This window comes from Bombus terrestris, chromosome 8, assembly GCF_910591885.1.
Source record: "Bombus terrestris chromosome 8, iyBomTerr1.2, whole genome shotgun sequence".
NCBI lineage: Eukaryota > Metazoa > Arthropoda > Insecta > Hymenoptera > Apidae > Bombus > Bombus terrestris.
The window spans coordinates 2569872-2588140 of record NC_063276.1 but is presented as its reverse complement, the minus strand read 5'-3'; the positions used below and the strand labels follow the sequence as shown (position 1 = coordinate 2588140).

At 39.5% G+C, this 18269-nt stretch overlaps 1 protein-coding gene across 7 annotated transcripts in view; it reads left to right on the top strand.

Moving 5' to 3' along the window:
- The window catches only part of LOC100647422 (basement membrane-specific heparan sulfate proteoglycan core protein), a 263946-nt gene extending 245901 nt beyond the window's left edge, over positions 1-18045 (top strand). For all 7 annotated transcript variants that reach the window (XM_012310977.3, XM_012310976.3, XM_003397028.3 and 4 more), the window contains one exon: positions 9818-18045. In XM_012310977.3, the coding sequence (XP_012166367.1) occupies positions 9818-9927 (110 nt within the window). In that variant the 3' untranslated portion in view covers positions 9928-18045. The remainder of the gene's footprint in view (positions 1-9817) is intronic.
- Positions 18046-18269: the final 224 nt, after the last annotated feature.

The window sequence follows — 18269 nt, the reverse complement described above, 5'->3', positions numbered from 1 at the left end:
ATTCCAAACTTGTCTTTTTATTTTCTTTACCTTCTCTCTCGTGATCGTTCCTACGATCGCGTTTGCTCGAAAATTAGCCTCGACCTCGTGAACTCGCAATTTCCTTTCGTTGGAACACTTTCCTTCCACGAAACACGCAATAATTCTCAATCGAAGTGTTTAATACGATGTAGCAAGGGGGAAGTCTATAAATCACATCGGTAAAATTATAAAATAATTCGATGATACGGTAACTGCGCTTACTATGAAACGCTGCAACATCGCGGCAAGTAACTAACGAAATCAATCGGCAATAACGTAAAATATTAGAAGGTGAAAAATTCAAATAAAGTATTAACAATATTAAGAGCAAAAGACAAGCATATTGGCATTTCAGCTTTGCTTATTTTTGATCGTTGAAAGGAAATATACCGTTAAATTTATTTCTTTTTTTGTCTTAGTATAATTATTATTTTTTCGATGAAATACGCGTGTATCCGATATGGAACACGATGAGTGTACTTAACACGCAACATGTCAATGACGTTGCTACTGACTATAATGATACAGAACTGTATTTATTTTTATATCACAATAGCGAAAACTGGGTCCAATGCGTTCGCTGTTTTCATTGGAATCACGAAGGATATGCTTTAGGTACGTCATTCGCGTATTCAACGTGTAGATGACGAAGAAAATTGATATAACACGATACAAGATTTAAAAAACGATGATATTTGTTTGCATGTCCCTTTTATTTAAATATAATTTTTATAATAAAAATACAGTTTTTCGAGGTTTCTCTACAAATTTTCTAAATGTTCTATAGTAGGCACCATTTTTTTAAGTCGCTGCATTTGACCTTTTTTTACGTCTTTTACCATGATTCTAAGACGCTTAAACTTTTGCATAATTATCTATTAACTCACGGGTATCTATTAATATAGTCGTGTTTTAACGCTAATTTCATTGAAGGAAAAGCATGTTTCCCCTTTTGAGGAACGTTCAAAATGATTATTCAGATGTTCGATATTAAATGCAGTTACTATACGCATACATGTATAGAGTTTACAGTATATTTACTACAAAATAGAAAAATTATTCGAACGTTCAACATTGGATTTGAGAAAGTTATTGGTCCGGAATACTGTCGAAGAATCTCTCGAAGTAATAATATAATTATTTCAAGAACAACCGTTCGCAAGAAGTAAAATAATAATTATGTATAATGTATTATGCATATCGTTGCAATTTATAAATCTACAGCGGAATTAATATTTATGGAATCACGCGAATGATTCCGCGCCGTAATATTATTGATTGCCTTGTTACAAGAATTAAGCGTGTATAAATTAACGTGTCCGTAGTACATGTGTTCGTTTTACGAACATAGAATTAATCATCCATCGAGGATGACATAAATTATTCAACGGCGTGTATTACTTATATGACAAAATTCGACGCTTCTGAAACTAATTGCAAGTGCGACCGATACGTTAAGTACAATTTTACCGATAATACTTGTCCATATATTGAGTATCACTCGCGGTGACATAAATGCGACCATACTATGAATGATAAACATTAGCATTAATATGCGTAGTAATAATTTCGCCGTAAAGCTAATATTGATTCATACCACGCCGCAACTATTCACTATAAAATGCAACTGTCGGTTAGTTCCAGCAAACTTGACGCAAGTCTGGCCATGATTTATATAACGTGTAATTCAAATGCTTACACGGCAGAATTCTCCGCCTGTAATTATAACGGAACTCGAATAATTAATTCTTGAGACAATAAAAAAAGAAATATGAGAGTTAAATATACATTTGCTTAAAATTTGATTCGTTTACTTCGTCGATATGTAGCTTTATATCGAAATTATATAGACCATCTCGACTCATTCTTCGCGTATAATTACAGTTCGTGATTTTAATCGGAACAGCTTGTTTCGCGGTTGAATGTTAATGTCGCAACTATAAGGTAGGTATTATAGCATTACAAGTATTTACCGAGCTTCAATTCAAGAAACTTCTTGGTTAAACGGTTTACCTGTAATCCAGCATCTCTTGGCTACAAAATTACATTTTGATTGAAACGCTTTGCGCTGAAAAGAAATTTCACCTTCGCCTTCCTTGCTCCCTTGCTCCGTTTCAGCGTATAATTATCTTCGCTTTCAAGCCAACACCAACTTCTTCTATTCGCTAAAATAATTCACGCTTCGCAACCGAACATTATTTTCATTCGTTACGTCGAACAAACATAAATGCCAACGACACGAATGTAGCGTTCGAGCGATTTATAAAGTGGTAAAAGTTAAACGTTGAATCGTTAAATCATAACGCTATACGCAACAATTGTATAATCACAAGTTTTTGAACATAATCTACCTAAAATGGAACACCATCGGCCGCGTCGATCATTCTTCTTTATGAAGTTTTTCTGTTTCTAGTTGGAGAAAGTTGTGTGCCCGTTCTCGACAGTTCTGGTTAGATTGCTCTTTCGCTGAAAGTATCCTCGACTCGACTTTCGTGACGATTTTTCCAAGAGTCTCGCTGGCGCCCAAGTTTTTCCGATTTCGAATGTTTTTATCATCTGTAAACTCGGGCCAGTGCAAACGCGGCAAGACTCTCTTTACGTCTCCAGATTTGATTGGATTACTGGAACTCAAACCGGGCTACGTGGTAAAGGCACAGGAAAATTGCACTCTTTGAACTTTTCACGTACGATACGTGTCCAAAAGTCCAACCTTTGCTACCACTGATGTAATTCGATACACCTTCGTCCGAAAAGTATTTTTTGGCCAAACTAATTTTATCAGAGTACGTTATTTATGTGCCTCGACTTGAATCCACGAAAAAACACAATTTTTTACAACACGTCCACCGTTTATTTTTCTCGCAAATATCCTTGTACATATAAACGTAACGTATAACGCAAGTTTATGTCAATTTCAATCACGCTGAATCATCAAACCCGTGCGAAACGTATTCCACTACTTTCGATAATCGATAATCGATTACTCAATGAGACGAATATCGTAACGAAAGAATATCGTAAACACGTTTCGTACGCGTGTGACATCCGCGTTCGTTTTCCATTTGATACGAACGATTTCAGCCTGTACTGGCTATGATGCGCGCAAAATTATGAGAATAGCTGCGTTTGTTCTTAAGTTTGCCAAGTTAAATTAACTCCTTATAGCCTAATATCGATTGTCGCTGGTTCTAACAGCGAACTGCTGTGGTACGCGACATGGGAGCGAACTCACGTGTGCTTTCACTGAAAATTGATGATGCTGTTGAGACTGTGCCACCTGGGTGTTAACATCCATCAAATAAATACTCTTTTCTACGAGAGATCTTTGTCAATCTCTGCTGCACGATCGACGAACGAAATACGTATCTACTTATCAAAATAAAATATACTTTCCACTGTATGTTACAAATAATTCGTCAAATCTCGCTAGACTTATATTCTACGTAAATAGTGAACGTCGCAAGTTGCTACGTAAAAGTCTGCGTTGTAAATTGGAGAGCGTTTCAGATGTCGCGAGTCTGTCGCGGATCGGCGCCTTTGTTACCAGTATCGCGTAATTAATTTCCACCGTGTTCGCGTAGATGCGTGAAATAAGCCAAATCCTCGATGTTAACGACAGTCGTACGTATGGTAAGGATCGTGAGAAGACGGCGTAAATACAGTAGAACGAGCATGACACGTAGTATATGGAAACCGCAACATACGCAGGAATGTGAACTTGGCACCAAAAGGAAACCAAGATTATGCACATCGGTGTAGAAGCATTAAAACGAAGCATAAACCGTGAGCCGACAGTCTGCACACGCCGATACACAGCCAACGTTACGTAAGCTTCGGTTACTTCGCTCAAACCCTCGAAATCCTAAGCACTTTCTCGCGATTTCCAGCCTTGATTAATGCCCGTGGAAGCGCAGTTTGTTCTCCGTCGTTTAGTCCTGCCGCCACCGTGTTCCAACCTTTACTTTACAGAGTTTCCCTTCTCAGCTACGTGCTCTTCTTACGGAGGAACGTTACTGCTGCCCCATGCTACGCCTCCCTTTTCCAGCAAGGAATTTTCTTCTACGCAATTGGCGCGAGGTGAGCTCGCATCTGTTATTCAACAGCATGCGTGCACAGTGTGCAGTGTACATCCCGGATGTACATTAAGAAGTTTATGCCGAGACTGCTTGAGAATACGCTAGATGGATTACGTAACGTATACACGTTATTCTAACCAGCACCCCAGCTACTATGTAATACTTCGATCGACCAACTAGCGATATCATCGACATAAATTATCTCGTCGTTGCATTTCGATTTATACCCTATACGTTCTATTATTTCATTTAAATCGATTCAAGTTGCATTCAACTTCTTACTTTACGTATTTATTATTTAGTTAGTTATATCTTATGTGTACGTACGTATACCGTTAAAAGTGCGCCAAACATTTTATGTGCTCACTGGCCGTCGTTCCAACCTAAGCACGCAGAACGAAATTACGCTTTATAAGACCGTAATAAAACCTGTCTAGACCTACGGAATCCAACTATGGGGAACAGCAAGTAATTCCAACATTGAAATGCTTCAACGCCTACAATCGAAAACGCTAAGATCCCTAATAAATGCACCCTGGTATGTCACCAACGAAGCAATACATCGCGATATCAAGATACCCACAGTCAAAGAAGAAATATCAAAATATAACAATAGATATAGGAAAAGAGTCATCAAACATCGAAACCCCCTAATTACTAAATTACTTAACAGGTCGGGCCAGATCCGCAGGCTAAAAAAACCTTAGAACTAAGCGTAAGATTTAACTAAATATTTAGATTAAGTAATATTTATTTATTTATAATAATTATTTATAAATTATACTTATCTATAATAAGTATTAACTTATTATAAATAATTAGCCATGTGACTGGGCCACGCCAGAGAGAATTACTTATAATTCTCAATGAGAGAATTGATAGTAAAATAAAAAGTAAATAAAAAAAAAGAAACATTTTATGTATAGTAAGTAATTTAATATTATCCGAGTGTCGCAAGGTAACATAATAGCCACGTAGTTCTCTTTCGTATGGCGGATTACTTTACCTGTTAAAATCTTGAACGAGCTTGCTCAAGAACTTGATATTTTCCAGAATAATAGTCCCGTGAGCCGCGAGGCCGTCATAAATCGCAAACGTTTTCAAGAAACTTTCCCGTAGATTTGACAAAGCATTAAGTAACTCTTCTCCTACTCTTCCGATTTCTATACGTAGTTCTCTATATAATAAGATTCGACGACGTTTCTGATCGGTTTTCGAACGAGAACGTACGTACGTTCTTTAATATCGTTTCTTCGCGCGTTCGTACAAAATGCATACGTACATTCAATAACAGAAAGGCATTTCGAAAACATGTATCACAATTGTCAAAATTGTCTCGTAAATTTCCAGAGGGAAGTCGCAGCCTCGACACGTGTTGAAAATGTCGTGCTCCTTCGTAAAATACTTGGGACGAGTTGGCAGGATGCAGTGTACTTCTCTGAAATTAAAGCGAGACAAGTGTGTTTTGCCGAGTTGTTGTGTTCCTGACGGATTCCATAAACTTTTTCATCCTTTTAAAAAGAGACTTCAAGAGACATCCTACCCGAGCATTTCGAAATTTCCGTAGCCTTTCTAATTTAACGAGATCCTTTGCGCTGAACCGGTGCGCGAAAATACTTAAAGCCTATGATCTTCCAGTAGCCGCAAATGCGAACAATACCTAAAGCGAGTTAAATGAAAGAAAAATACGTATCGTCGTATAAAAAGTACGTACAATTTGTGATTATTCCTTCGCAACAAGAAAGAAGATATTTTCAGACGCAATATATATCGTGCTTTTTTATTCTAAACCAATGATCGTTCACCTATCACGATAAATCATGAATATTTAGCTGACCTGTTAAATATTTATGTATATTGAATATTTATAGATAATATGAATCAAAATAATCAATAATAATACTTCGAAATCCTCCTTTATTATATGTATTTGCTTCAATCGTTCAAGATTCTTGATATCAGTCGTTAAATATCGACGTACTTATACGAAAGCCGTTCTATTAAATTTTTATCAAGACTTGGCAATTGCCATCCGTCGAGTAGCACAGAGTATCGTACGATATGTTTCGTCTACAGTTACGACAAATGTGAACAGTATATGGATTATTAACGGTGTACTTAATAAGAATAGCGAACAGTTGATAATTTAGGATGATAGTTCGAATCTAATTGCTCTTTGAAAACTTTACAACCGAATCCTGATTGCAGTAATAACTTTTGCCGAATCGAACTGCGCTGCTCTCTGATTCTGTTTATTCTGTCAGGGCAAGTTGCAGAAACTAACGCGGTGTCCCTAGACGGAGCCATGCAGTCTCTGCGCTGTCCTATTTTATCCTTCCAATGCGTTTCTCAGAAAAAGAGGGTAAGTGGACTATTCTTGTCCTCGGAGATTGGTGCTCGACGGAATTCTGTAAGAGGTTGTTTTGCGACAAGACCCATGGCCCTGGCAAATGTCGATCGACGCTTTGGACAAGCCATAGGAACTCTACCTGCTTTGGTCCGTGTCCCGTTATTCCGACAATGCAACGTCTACAATCAGACGCTCGTCTAAACGTTGCACTCTCGACACTCGACACGAACGTACGACGAATACGGTCTTGTTACGATTGAAAACTTCTGCCAATTATTCGTGACGTTTCGTCTATTTAGTTAGAATCGAACGAAAAAGACTGTCGGTCGTTCGACGCGGTAATAAATTATTCGACGTTTAAACGTTAACGTTTGTCCCAAAAGTTTTTCTATTGGCTTCGATGTTAAATATTAGTAGCGAAGTTACTACCGCGGTGATTCATTAGACGTTCTACTATGTAATCGATATAGAGAAAAACAAGAAAAGCAGGATAAGCAACGAAAGATGAGGAACGGTGAACTCTCGAGACAAGCGAGCTTTCGTCAACGAATGAGATTAAATTCGATTCAGTCAACGTCGGGAGTAAAAGCTGACCGTTCTTGTTGCCAATACATTTGCAACGACAGAGACTCGTCGCCGCTCCACAGCTGTGGCTTGTTACTTTTTTCCGTGGAATGCTGATGGTCGTTTTCACTGAAAAATGAGTGCTTCTTGCAACGCGCGGACGTTCGTCGAATCGCCCACCGTAAATTAGGCCGAGTCGCCGCGGAACGTTTCGAGAAAAAATATATTCGAGGAAAGGAAAGGCAAAATCGCAGAGGTGTTCGTCGAAGAAATGCCCTCCGGCTCCGGTTACGTGCTGCAACGGATATTCGAATTTTCTGCCCGATACTTTGTATAAGCCTTTCCAATTTTCTGATAGTCACGCCGAAACTTGGTAAATTCGGTATGCGAACTCGATTCTCTTCCGCCATGGATAAATTTCTTTGAAAAGTAGCGTTAAATTCTAGTTCAAATTGATAGAACTTTATAAACATTGACGAACGCGTTCCATCATCAAAAAAAATATAAATGTAAAAATTTGTATTGCGACATGTTTCTTTTATTTGAATTCGCCATATGTTTAATCGTCGATATCGTGTATTCGTATGTTCGCGTATTGATGTTTCGCACGATCGTACACGGAAATTTCATCTATTTATATACTTTTTATAAATGTCGAAATATTTATCAGTTCGTAAAAAAATATGCTCGTTGACGGATACGTTGACTAACTTCGATGCGCGCGATCATCAGACGTTTAAATTAAATTGTCTCGTTGATACGTAATAATTAATGTATTATATCGAACACGCCCTTAATAATATGCAATAATGTTAATAACTCGATTAAAATTATTTGTATTCCATGATTTTCCAGGATATATCGTGATAATTTTCAGTATCGGCAAACCACCTCTAGAGAGAACATAAATTAGCAAATTAAATTAAGGTGGTGTATAATCGTAGCAATTACACGAACGACGTCAGAAATGTTATTAAATCGCTTCATACGCTAATGACAATTACATTGTTTACATCGTTTGTATATTTTATACGCCACCTGTGAAGTTTCTAAATATCGTATAATCCAGGCTACCTTCTTCAAGACGATCTTCCAATGCTATTGAGAAATTTGAAACGACCGTGGCGTAAACTTCAGTTCTCTGTTGGTTAGATGGCTAACGAATGAGATCTTTTTTGTTTATTCAAATTAGCTTATTTATTTACGCTCCAAATACTCGGTAGCTTTTAACAATCCAAACATGATCGGTCAACTATGCAGGTCCAACTTCGGTAGCTTTAAAACAAGTCGGTTCTAAGGATGAAATTAAAACACATCGATCGCCACTAAAAGCCATTTTATTGTCGTAGAAGCAAACATCGTAGAAACGTGAGAAACTTTTAAAATAGTTTCGATATACCTCGATCTTAAGGTTTGAACCTCTCGAAGACTGAAACTTACGCGTGAGTAAATAAATTGGTCGGATAATTTTGAAAAATGTGTTTCGTCGTTCTTTGACAGACCGCGAGGTTTGCCTGGCGTAATCCCGGACGAGAAGCTGCTACCGTGCAATAACGATACGACTAACCGTGCGTTTACGTTGCCGGTGATGGGGGAAATTTCCTCGACAATACGCAGCCACGTAACTTTCAATCGGAACTCGGAAAATTCGATTCGAAGCAACGCACACGTTCCAATATACATTCGGCAGCGTATTCGATTCCCCCTGGTCGGAGCGCGCGATAACAACGCGTGCCTCCAACTATTTGGCCAAAAAGTTGGTCGAAGCATCGTAAAGTGGAACGCAGCCGTTCTCAAATTGATAACGTGCACGTGCACGTTGGTACGCGCCTCTCCAGTGTACAGTGTACACTGTATACACCAGGCGGTACTCCTACGAGCCTCTATATTTGTCATCCCCGAACAATTCAGTCGGCTTATCCCCTGGTAGCCGATTTTCTCGGCATTCTGCGCCATCCTGCCGCATTTAGCAGGCAAGAATATACGCGTGACAGAAATGCCATGGCGTTGCCCCGGGCCGTTACTCGTTGCAAGTATAAACCCAAAGACACACATAAATGCGAGGAACACGAGACGCTAGGAAAGAGCCAGACCCGATGAACAGCCAACGGAGTAGATCGAAAACAGAGTCGAGCGCTGTTTAATGAAACTCTTATATAAACTATCGTACGGGTAGAATGCCACGTTATACCGCGAGCGAGCTTTTCTTTCAGTTATTTATTAGTATTTCTCTTTGTCGTTTAATGCAGCGTCGTCGACGACGCGGTGTACTCGCGCGCGTGTTGAAAAATGAAAATGTGGAAAAAAATGTGTACAGCATCCTTTGTACTCTACCGATTCGGAGCCATTGTTGGAAATTTCGTAGGAAATCGATAACGATATTTGTTTCGATAAACGCGCGCAATTTCATTAAACAACGCTGTACGAAAGCCGACTCGTTACGCTCGAACTAGTTGCGTAAAATTCCTAGATCGAATCGACAATTTTCATTTCGTTCTTTGTAAACACTTTCGACGCGAGTAACGCTTGATAGATAGTGGTATATCTTGCTTCTATATTTGATCTCTTTGTCGTCGATGCTTCCAATTTTCTGATTGAACGTCGACCTCGGCAACAACGTGATTTCACAGTCCCGTTACAATCGGTTATTCGTAAATTCGGGCAACGTCACCGACAGACCTTGCAGAAGTAGCTGATAAGCGAAAGAAATAATCGGCGAACACGCGTAGCTTCCTCATAGGTTAATCAAAACGTGTCGTGGCTGATTTAGTTCGCAAGATAATTCCGGGCTTTTTGCTTGTTACAGGAGAACATCCAGCGGCCATGCAACACGGCAACTCGAGCAACAGCGGCGCGGCAACGAGGACACTCGCGTTGCTCCTGTTGCTTCTGCACGCCGGTTCGTTCGCGAGGTGACTGGTCGATCACGAAGCCTTCCTCCAATAAGGACACGAGCAAACATCGCTTTTCCTTTACGTAATCGAACAGAGGCGAAAGATGAAGAAGAGAAAAAGGGAAGCGAGCGAGACCGAGGAAAGAAGCGTCGTCTTTACCAGCAGCAACCACCTTCAACCCTTTATATATCACCCTCGATCTTGCTTTTAACCGAACAGCGACGAGAAAGCAGCCAGGCCAGCGACCATCAAAGAGACTCCTAACGAACGAAAGCTCCAGTGTATCGGGCATCTAGTGACCCAGTGGAACTGACTCCTCGCTGCTTCTGCTCTCCGTGGATGTATCGATCATTTTAGCTGGTGCAAATCGTTTCCATCTGGGGAATAGTAAATCTACGGTGTCTCCCAGACCGATCGCTCGGAAGTGGCCACTTTCCGTTTCTCTTTTGATATCCGTAGATGTTTCGAGTCGATCACGACGACGCGACGCGAGTGAAACAGTTTTTCAGTGGTGGTACTTTGTCTGAGAAGACGTTGAGTCAGTTCGCTTGTAACGCGGCGCGTACAAACTCGCGGACGTGATTCTCCTTTCATTTCGTGCAGCAGGAAGAGGGGAAACGAGTCGAGCGAAATCTCGAGAAGAGGAGGACTCGACACATGTAAATGGCTATTTAGTATGATGCAGTTGGACTCGGTGCGATCCAAGGAACTTTTAGCGTCAGCGATAATCAAGGATCTGCGCGGCTCGTTCTCGTAATTAACGAGTACAACGAGTAACTGCCAAGTTGGATCACTGCCACGTTCTTTCGGTAACGTTCCTTGCTATTGCCGTGTTGCGAAACGAAACGAAACGGAACAAAACGAAATGAAACGCGCACGCCCTTTAAATCGTTCCGCATTAGCGAACGATGGCGAAGTTGTGCTTTAAAGAGTGCGACGAACAGCGTCGAGTTTGTCGTTAGAACAAATGCAGAGAGCTCTGTACTCGAACGATACCCAGAGGAGACGAACTTTTGTTCCAGAACATGTTCGCGTACCGATCGATTTCAGTCTCGTTAGATTCCTAATACAAAAGACCTTGTCCGATGGAGAATATTCTCGACTCGTGGAACTTGGATTATTAAACCTTCAGAACGCACATAGAGATCTTGCTTTGTATTTTTCTTCGAGACGCGTTGTTACTGTTACGCGATAGGGTTCTTTCAGTCAAACGCCTTATCTTTGGTCGGAACTATTCAGAAAAATGAACCACGGAACACTGTGTTTTTTTAATTAAACCATACGTTTCATTTCATGGCGAGGGCGAAATAAAATTAGGGGGTGAACGCTCTAACTGCCTCTCTCTGTCTCTCTCTCTTCCTCTCTCTCACACACACACACATACACACGATTAATTGCAACTGGCAATATTTCTCGATGGGACGTTTTTTGCAAGAAACACGGTCAAATTCACGATACTCGAATTTTTCTATTGATAAATTTCGATCGAATGTTACTTACTCGTGAACGGCGTAGCGTCAATTTACATATATAAATCCTAAGAGAAAATTTACGTGTAGAAGCTAATAAAATCGTGCATCTAGGCGTCAGAGTTAACAAAATGATCGTTTCCACGAACGCTTGTAACCCAATATCCTCGATTGCCTCTTTATTGCTGGTAATGCCACATGATTGCCGACCTACCTCGTCAAAAATGACTTATTTTTGATCGAGAACGTACACGTACACGGGGATCTAGAATTTGCGAGTACACGTTAGTGTTGTCACGACAAAAGACGGTTCCTCATGAGCGCTACTTGTACCGTGACAATTCCACATGCAGCCGCAATAATTTTCGCGATCAAACGGCACGTAGCAGCACCTGGTTTAATAGTATCGCCTGACAGTGACAAACGACCAACCTGCGAAAGGAACAGAGAAATTAATAGGTGTTGGTGTATCGGTGTGCCCTGCGTCGCCACGCGTCCCTTCGTTTCGGCTATCCCTGTGCCACGAACCGGTAACTTTTTCGAACAATCGATTCGAGGTATAAGAAAATTTGCAACGCTGCATAAAAGTTGCTCGATTTTTGCTCGTCTGTCGGGCAAAAATGGAACGGATCGCAGTTACAGTCTCGTTTGAAACGTGTCGGAGGAAGAAAGGAAATTCTTCGGATTCGTGTCAGTTGACAAATTGCTGGATTATAGCGGTTCGTGCTATCTAATGTGCGTGGGATAAGAATATATCTTCTTTTTATTAACCCAGAGGTTTTACGGATTCCCACGATTTTCTGTTTGTTCCTATCGGTGATGGGAGATCGGATGAACTGCTGCGCTTGGAATATTTATGATACTTACTTTTGGGGCAGAGCTTGTTAAGTGCATTAGACTGCAAATATTTGTCGATAGTAACCTGATTAGCCACCGCTCGGTGGAAGAGCTCCTACGTTTAGATTTATGAGCTAGATATAATTAAAACAGATAAAAAGAAACCTGTATTTGACAAACATCTCGTTGTTAGCTATAAATCGTACAAAATACAATTTTAGTAAGAGGATTAGCAAGAAGCAGTTAAACAGGATTTTTTGTTTTTTCCAGATTGATAAACGCCGCACGATAATTTTTATGTTTCGCGCGCATATAATAAGAGTAAAGGAAGTAATTCTTTTTAATTCGACGAAACAGTGTTTGAATTACGAACGTATAAATAGGATAATCTACGTATGTAACTAAAATAACGGATACTTCTCGGCGATCAAGTGTTTTTTACATTTGTGAACGCACAAAATGTTTACAGATTATTAAAAAAGAATGCCCAAGATTATAATATGGAATTAAAGTAAATTAAATTGCACATTTGTAGAACACTTTAGATTTTCTACAGCGCGTTCCTAAAATTGTTTATTCTCCGTTAAAACGCTTTGTTTGTAGCTAAGAAAATATCAAATAACGTTATTCGAGCCGTGTTTCGCTTCCAATTATTCTCTTTTCTGTTTTCTATTTTGTAATTGCTCATTTCTGGAAGATTTTTCATAACAAAGTGAATTTAATCGAAAATTGCTCTACGATTTTTTTTACGAAATTTTTGCTTGCGAACATTTTACATAAAATTTGATAGAAATGCGTGGTCGTTTTGCGGGCGAACATTTTCGTAGCCGCTTTTGTCCCCTTTACGATATACTGGCATGAATTTCTGCATTTTTCGTGTAATTTTCGTTTCGCCTAATCTTCCATTTATATTTTCTACATGGAAATATTTGGTTTCGTCGTTTCCAAAACGATCTAATGATCTTTTCTATGTCGTTCGAATTACAACGATGCAATAAGTTCGCATACTGGCATCGATAATAAATTATTTGCAGTTAATATTCGCGAACAAACGAAATAACTTTGTCTTTCTCGTTGTGCGACGTATATTTAATTGCGAAAAGGTTTATTACAACGTTGATGAACTTTTTAATCACTTGCGCGTTATTTATACATAGTGCAAGACAACTGTTGTATTCAAAGTGCGCTTTGTAACTTTATTTCGAAGTTAATTACGCGCTTTTCTTTGTGAAATAAGTCTGTTGCGTTGATGTTAATTAAAATTGTGTTTTATTAAAGAGACTCTTTCGGTAAATTTCTGTCGTAAATAAGCTTGAAATTCATAGCGAAATCTTGAAAGAAAGATATTCCTGTCTGCGTTATCGTGTGAATATTTGAAGAATGATTAAAATTATAGATCAAAACCTTATTCCACTTACATTACGGGACAAGATAAACGTCGATTGCGACAATGATGACAAGAAAAAGCAGGAGTCTATCTAATGAGACAAGCAAAATAACAATGTGGATATGGAAGCAAATGAGAGGGAAGACTATCGTGCGAGTAAAGGAGATAGTATAAAAGGCAGCCTGTTGTAACAAGTAGAATAAGAAACTATCTGACGGACAAGTAGAACGCGAGTACGCTCGAGGATAAAGTTAGAATGAAATATTTCCTTATTACCTTTGAATGGTAAATAAAATTAATTTTGTATATATCGTATAATTTATTTTTTGTATACATATGTCGATAAATTTGTTACATGTACATAACTTCCTTTCTTATTTTGAATCATCGAACGTGCTGACGAAGATCGTGCAAACATTTATTTCATATTCGATACGCGTGTGCACGGAAAATTCTACATTCGTTGATTGACATTACATATCGTCGTGAAACGCAAATGACGTTCGATCGACAAATTCATGAAACCGATCCGAAAAGAAGTACGAGTTCCCTGGCATCGAGAATAACGTTGTCAGAACATCAGTTTAGTGTCCATCGCGCTTGCAACGATATGCCAGTATCGTTGATAGGAAAGTCGAGAAATTCGAAAGTACAGCAGGTCGAGCAAAATTTTACATGGTAATACGCGCGTATACCAGTGGTACGAGAGTATGGGAACGCGTTATTTCGCTTATCCTCGACATACATTTTATCAAGCGTAAACACGAGTCGCGAATAATTGGAAACGCTTATGCTGCTGGAAGTTGTGAACAACGCAACGTGGTCTTCGCGGATTCTTGGATAAGAAGCAACATATTTCCCGTGCTCCAGGATCCACCGTGACCCGAATATTACGACAAAACCTCACGGCACGGTATTCCCTTCGAATACCGGAAGCTAGAGTTGCTGCTTTTCTTTTGGCTTGCGTTCGCTTGAATTTCCAGCAGACAAATATTTAGAACTCCATCGAAGCGATGGTTCCCTTAAAGTCCGCCGATCGACTAGTAGCGAAATCGACGAAACGCAACGTGCACGATCAGTTCGTGAGCAGTTTTCCCTAATTTTACGAAATCCTCGAGTTTACACGCGGCTAATGATACGCGCGTCGAGATGATCGCTCGAAATACGTCAATATTTTTGCAAACAAATTTGATCAATATTCTACCGGCTTTCGTCGTTCGATTGCTCGCAACCGTTTCTATATATACGTTCCCTGCAATACAAATATTTCCAGCGTCCGTTACAAGTGATAATTTCCATTTTCGAGTAATTATAATTTTGTAACGTAAACCATCGGTCCTCTTCCAGATATCTCTACCGATTATTCAAAAGATTCTCGTAATTCGTCCACTTTCGTAATTCCTTGTCGGTAACTAAAAATATTTCGCATGTATTTCGAATCGTAAAACCTGTACACTTCCACACGCGGTATGTTAAAGTAGCGAAACGGAAATTCCAATTTTTTTTTACAAAATCTCCGATCCGAAAAAACATTTTTCAAATCACAATATATCAGGATAGAGACAAAAGAGAGAGGAGTTTTGGAGGGTGGGGGCGAGTGTTCCTCCGATAAATATTTACTGAGCTGTAAAATCGCAGTGAAAGGATAGAAAACAGTTTGAACGTGGACGTCGTGCATCGTTCGAACAATCAGAGCTCTGTTACGTTCCGCTTCACCGACGTAAAATTTATCCACAGATCCCTGAAAAAGTATCCGCGCGAGAAAGAAACGAATTCCATTTGTCTGGCACTCGTTCATTCCAATATTCCACAGTTCGAATCGAGTCGACCGGTTCTCCATCGAATCCGAACCGAATTCGGGGATATACGAGAGACCAGAGTTACCCAACACCCAGTTTACCGTGGCAGACCGTTGATCTCGGATCGACACACGAGACCATCACATATCCGTGTACGTATAATAGACTAGATAAGTTCTAGTGCTAGGCACACTGCCGCTCGCCTGCAACGAGTGATCCGCACGAGGTTTCGAATCGTCGCGTTTCCCGACTTCGAGTTTCCCAATGGACCGACTAGTTGGACTGAAACGAAGTCGTATTTTACTGGGGGGGAAAAGACATCGAAAACGATAACGACCGCTCGCTACGCCGCGCCGCCATGTCCGCTATTAATTTTACAATGTTCTTGATGTTACACTCAATGCGATTTCGCCAGCGCTAACGCAGCGGACACGAGCAGCGGCAGACATGAAACGCTTTGAATCAATTGAATTCGAAGTAGAAAGCGCTTTGAAATATTGCTCGCAATTAAGGAGACTAGAAATATCGAAAGATTTTCAATAGATCGTTTATACAAATAAGCGTTGGATCGTACGCCATTTATTTTAGGCAGTTTGCGTTTTACCTAACTCGTCGAGAAAAAGTAAAATTACAGGATGGATAGCGGAGTACGTTCTTGTATATAGTCTAGCCTCGCTGCGAAAATTCGTGCAAACTTTTCGAGTAAAAGCGGTTTTTCGTCCAGACGAATTTTAAAGAAAATCTTCCGAGTATTTCAATTTCCATAAATCTGTACTTGGAAATATCGAACAATTCCTGGATATCAATTAAAATGTCTAATTTCGAGCAAGATTCGAAGCTTTTCGATGTTTTGTAGCACCGCACCGGTTGAAATTTATTTCACGAGCAGACCTGAATCCGATGCCCATCGCTAAAGCCGACCGCACAGTAAACTGGTTCATTGTGTTCATCTGAGGTCGGGGAAACTCTACTTCAACGTGTTGGCGTACGGCGTACACCGGCACCGGCTCCGCGTCTCTCAGTGAGTTTATACTGGGACTTCCGCCGCTCGAGCATCCGGATTAACGAGTCGAAGGTCCAACTGATTGATTCCGAATACAGGAACACCGTATAAATGCGAAGTCAGTGTGTGAATGAGTAATTATCTGTAAAATTTGTACACGAGGGTAATTAATCGTCAACATTTTACGGCTCTATCATGAAAACTTGAAAAAACTGAATGACGTTGCGCTTTCGAAACTGCATTATTTCTTTCTTTCTTACGCAAATAGAAACGAAATGGACAATTTTGATTGCTCTTCGATATAGTGATTCGATCAAGCATCGATAATAACGATATGATTTATTACTTTCTTTCTTTTTTAGTAAACTTTGATATTCGAGGTGTGGAAATATTATTCGGATATTATTTGTTCGTCTGAATCGCCTTGCCGTTTGTGAAAATAATCGATGACCTACAATACGGATCGTTGTATTAGAATGTCTCATAAAATATCGTGCGATCGCTTTACTTTTCGTCGCTTTCGAACCCCCTGCGTAAATAACGCGTATCGAAGCATCGTTTGAAAAAGACCTTTGTACGCTGATTACGATATTTTTCACCTGTTCATTCATCACGGCTTAATGAACTAAAGTTTTGAAATGCACGATATTCTCTGCGACATGGTAATATCTGTGCGTTTGAAAATTATCTGATTCACCGAGTTATATTTACGTATATACTATACTGGCAGACGGTATAATTTTGTATTTTTCTAATAAGATACATTTAGCGATATTAATTTACCGATGGCATAAATATTTTCACGAATTTTTGTGCCAACGAATACTATGCAATAGTGTCTCGTCTTTGCGCTCTCATTCTCTCTCTCTCTCTCTTTCTCTCTACCTATCTCTCTCTCTCTCTCTCTCTCTCTCCGTACAATTCGGATTGTTTGCGTATGGATAGGTGATTTTTCTACGATATCAGCTGTTTCTACAATTCATGGAAACCGCTGTAATTTTCAATCCATTTTGTTTCTTGTATATTCAGTTCCACTAACATTTTACGTAAACAATCGAAGCTGTTTGACGTAGTCCGTAATTGGTATGGCGAACACGTAAAGTTACGTGATCAGCTTGAATATTGACGAACGTAAATACACAAGATTGATTGCACGTTGTTGTATGAAAAAACGATGATAAAATTCACAGCAGAGTGTTTCAAGGAAAGCAGGTAAAATCTTTCGTTTCTGATAACTTTCATTTGCCTATTTAATATGTACATACTATCGGTAGTCAATTTGTTACGTGTTAAATTGTTTAATCACTGCCATTAGCTGCCACGTATATATGTACATGTATAAAGCACGTTCAGTGTACGATACTTGATAGAAGTTCTAAAAGAAGATATATCTCCACATGCCGACTAATTACGTTACTTTCGATTAACATTTTGTACTAACGTTCATCCTTTTAGAACAATAATAACGCGTCATCTAATGTACGAACCTAATAAATAAGAAATGTACGATAATTATCATCGCATCATCGTGAAAATATGTTAACTGTTACTAAACACGAAGTTTGTTGCAGATGTAAAGAATGTCCATTCGTAAGACCGTATGTGTTGTAGCGGGAATGTAATAAAAAGTATGTATTACGAAAAAGTTTCATTTTACTGATTCACCACCATAAATCGTTTTATTTCGTATACTCATTCTCCCCTTACGATCTTACCACGCAACCTAGCATAATCACGATACGGTTTGTTTTTTTCTTTAGCATAGACGTATACGTAGTTGTTGGTTGAACATCGACATGACCAAGCAGAAGCATCGACGAGGCATCTTCATATAACGCTGTAAAAATGTCGAAAACGCACGCACGAGCA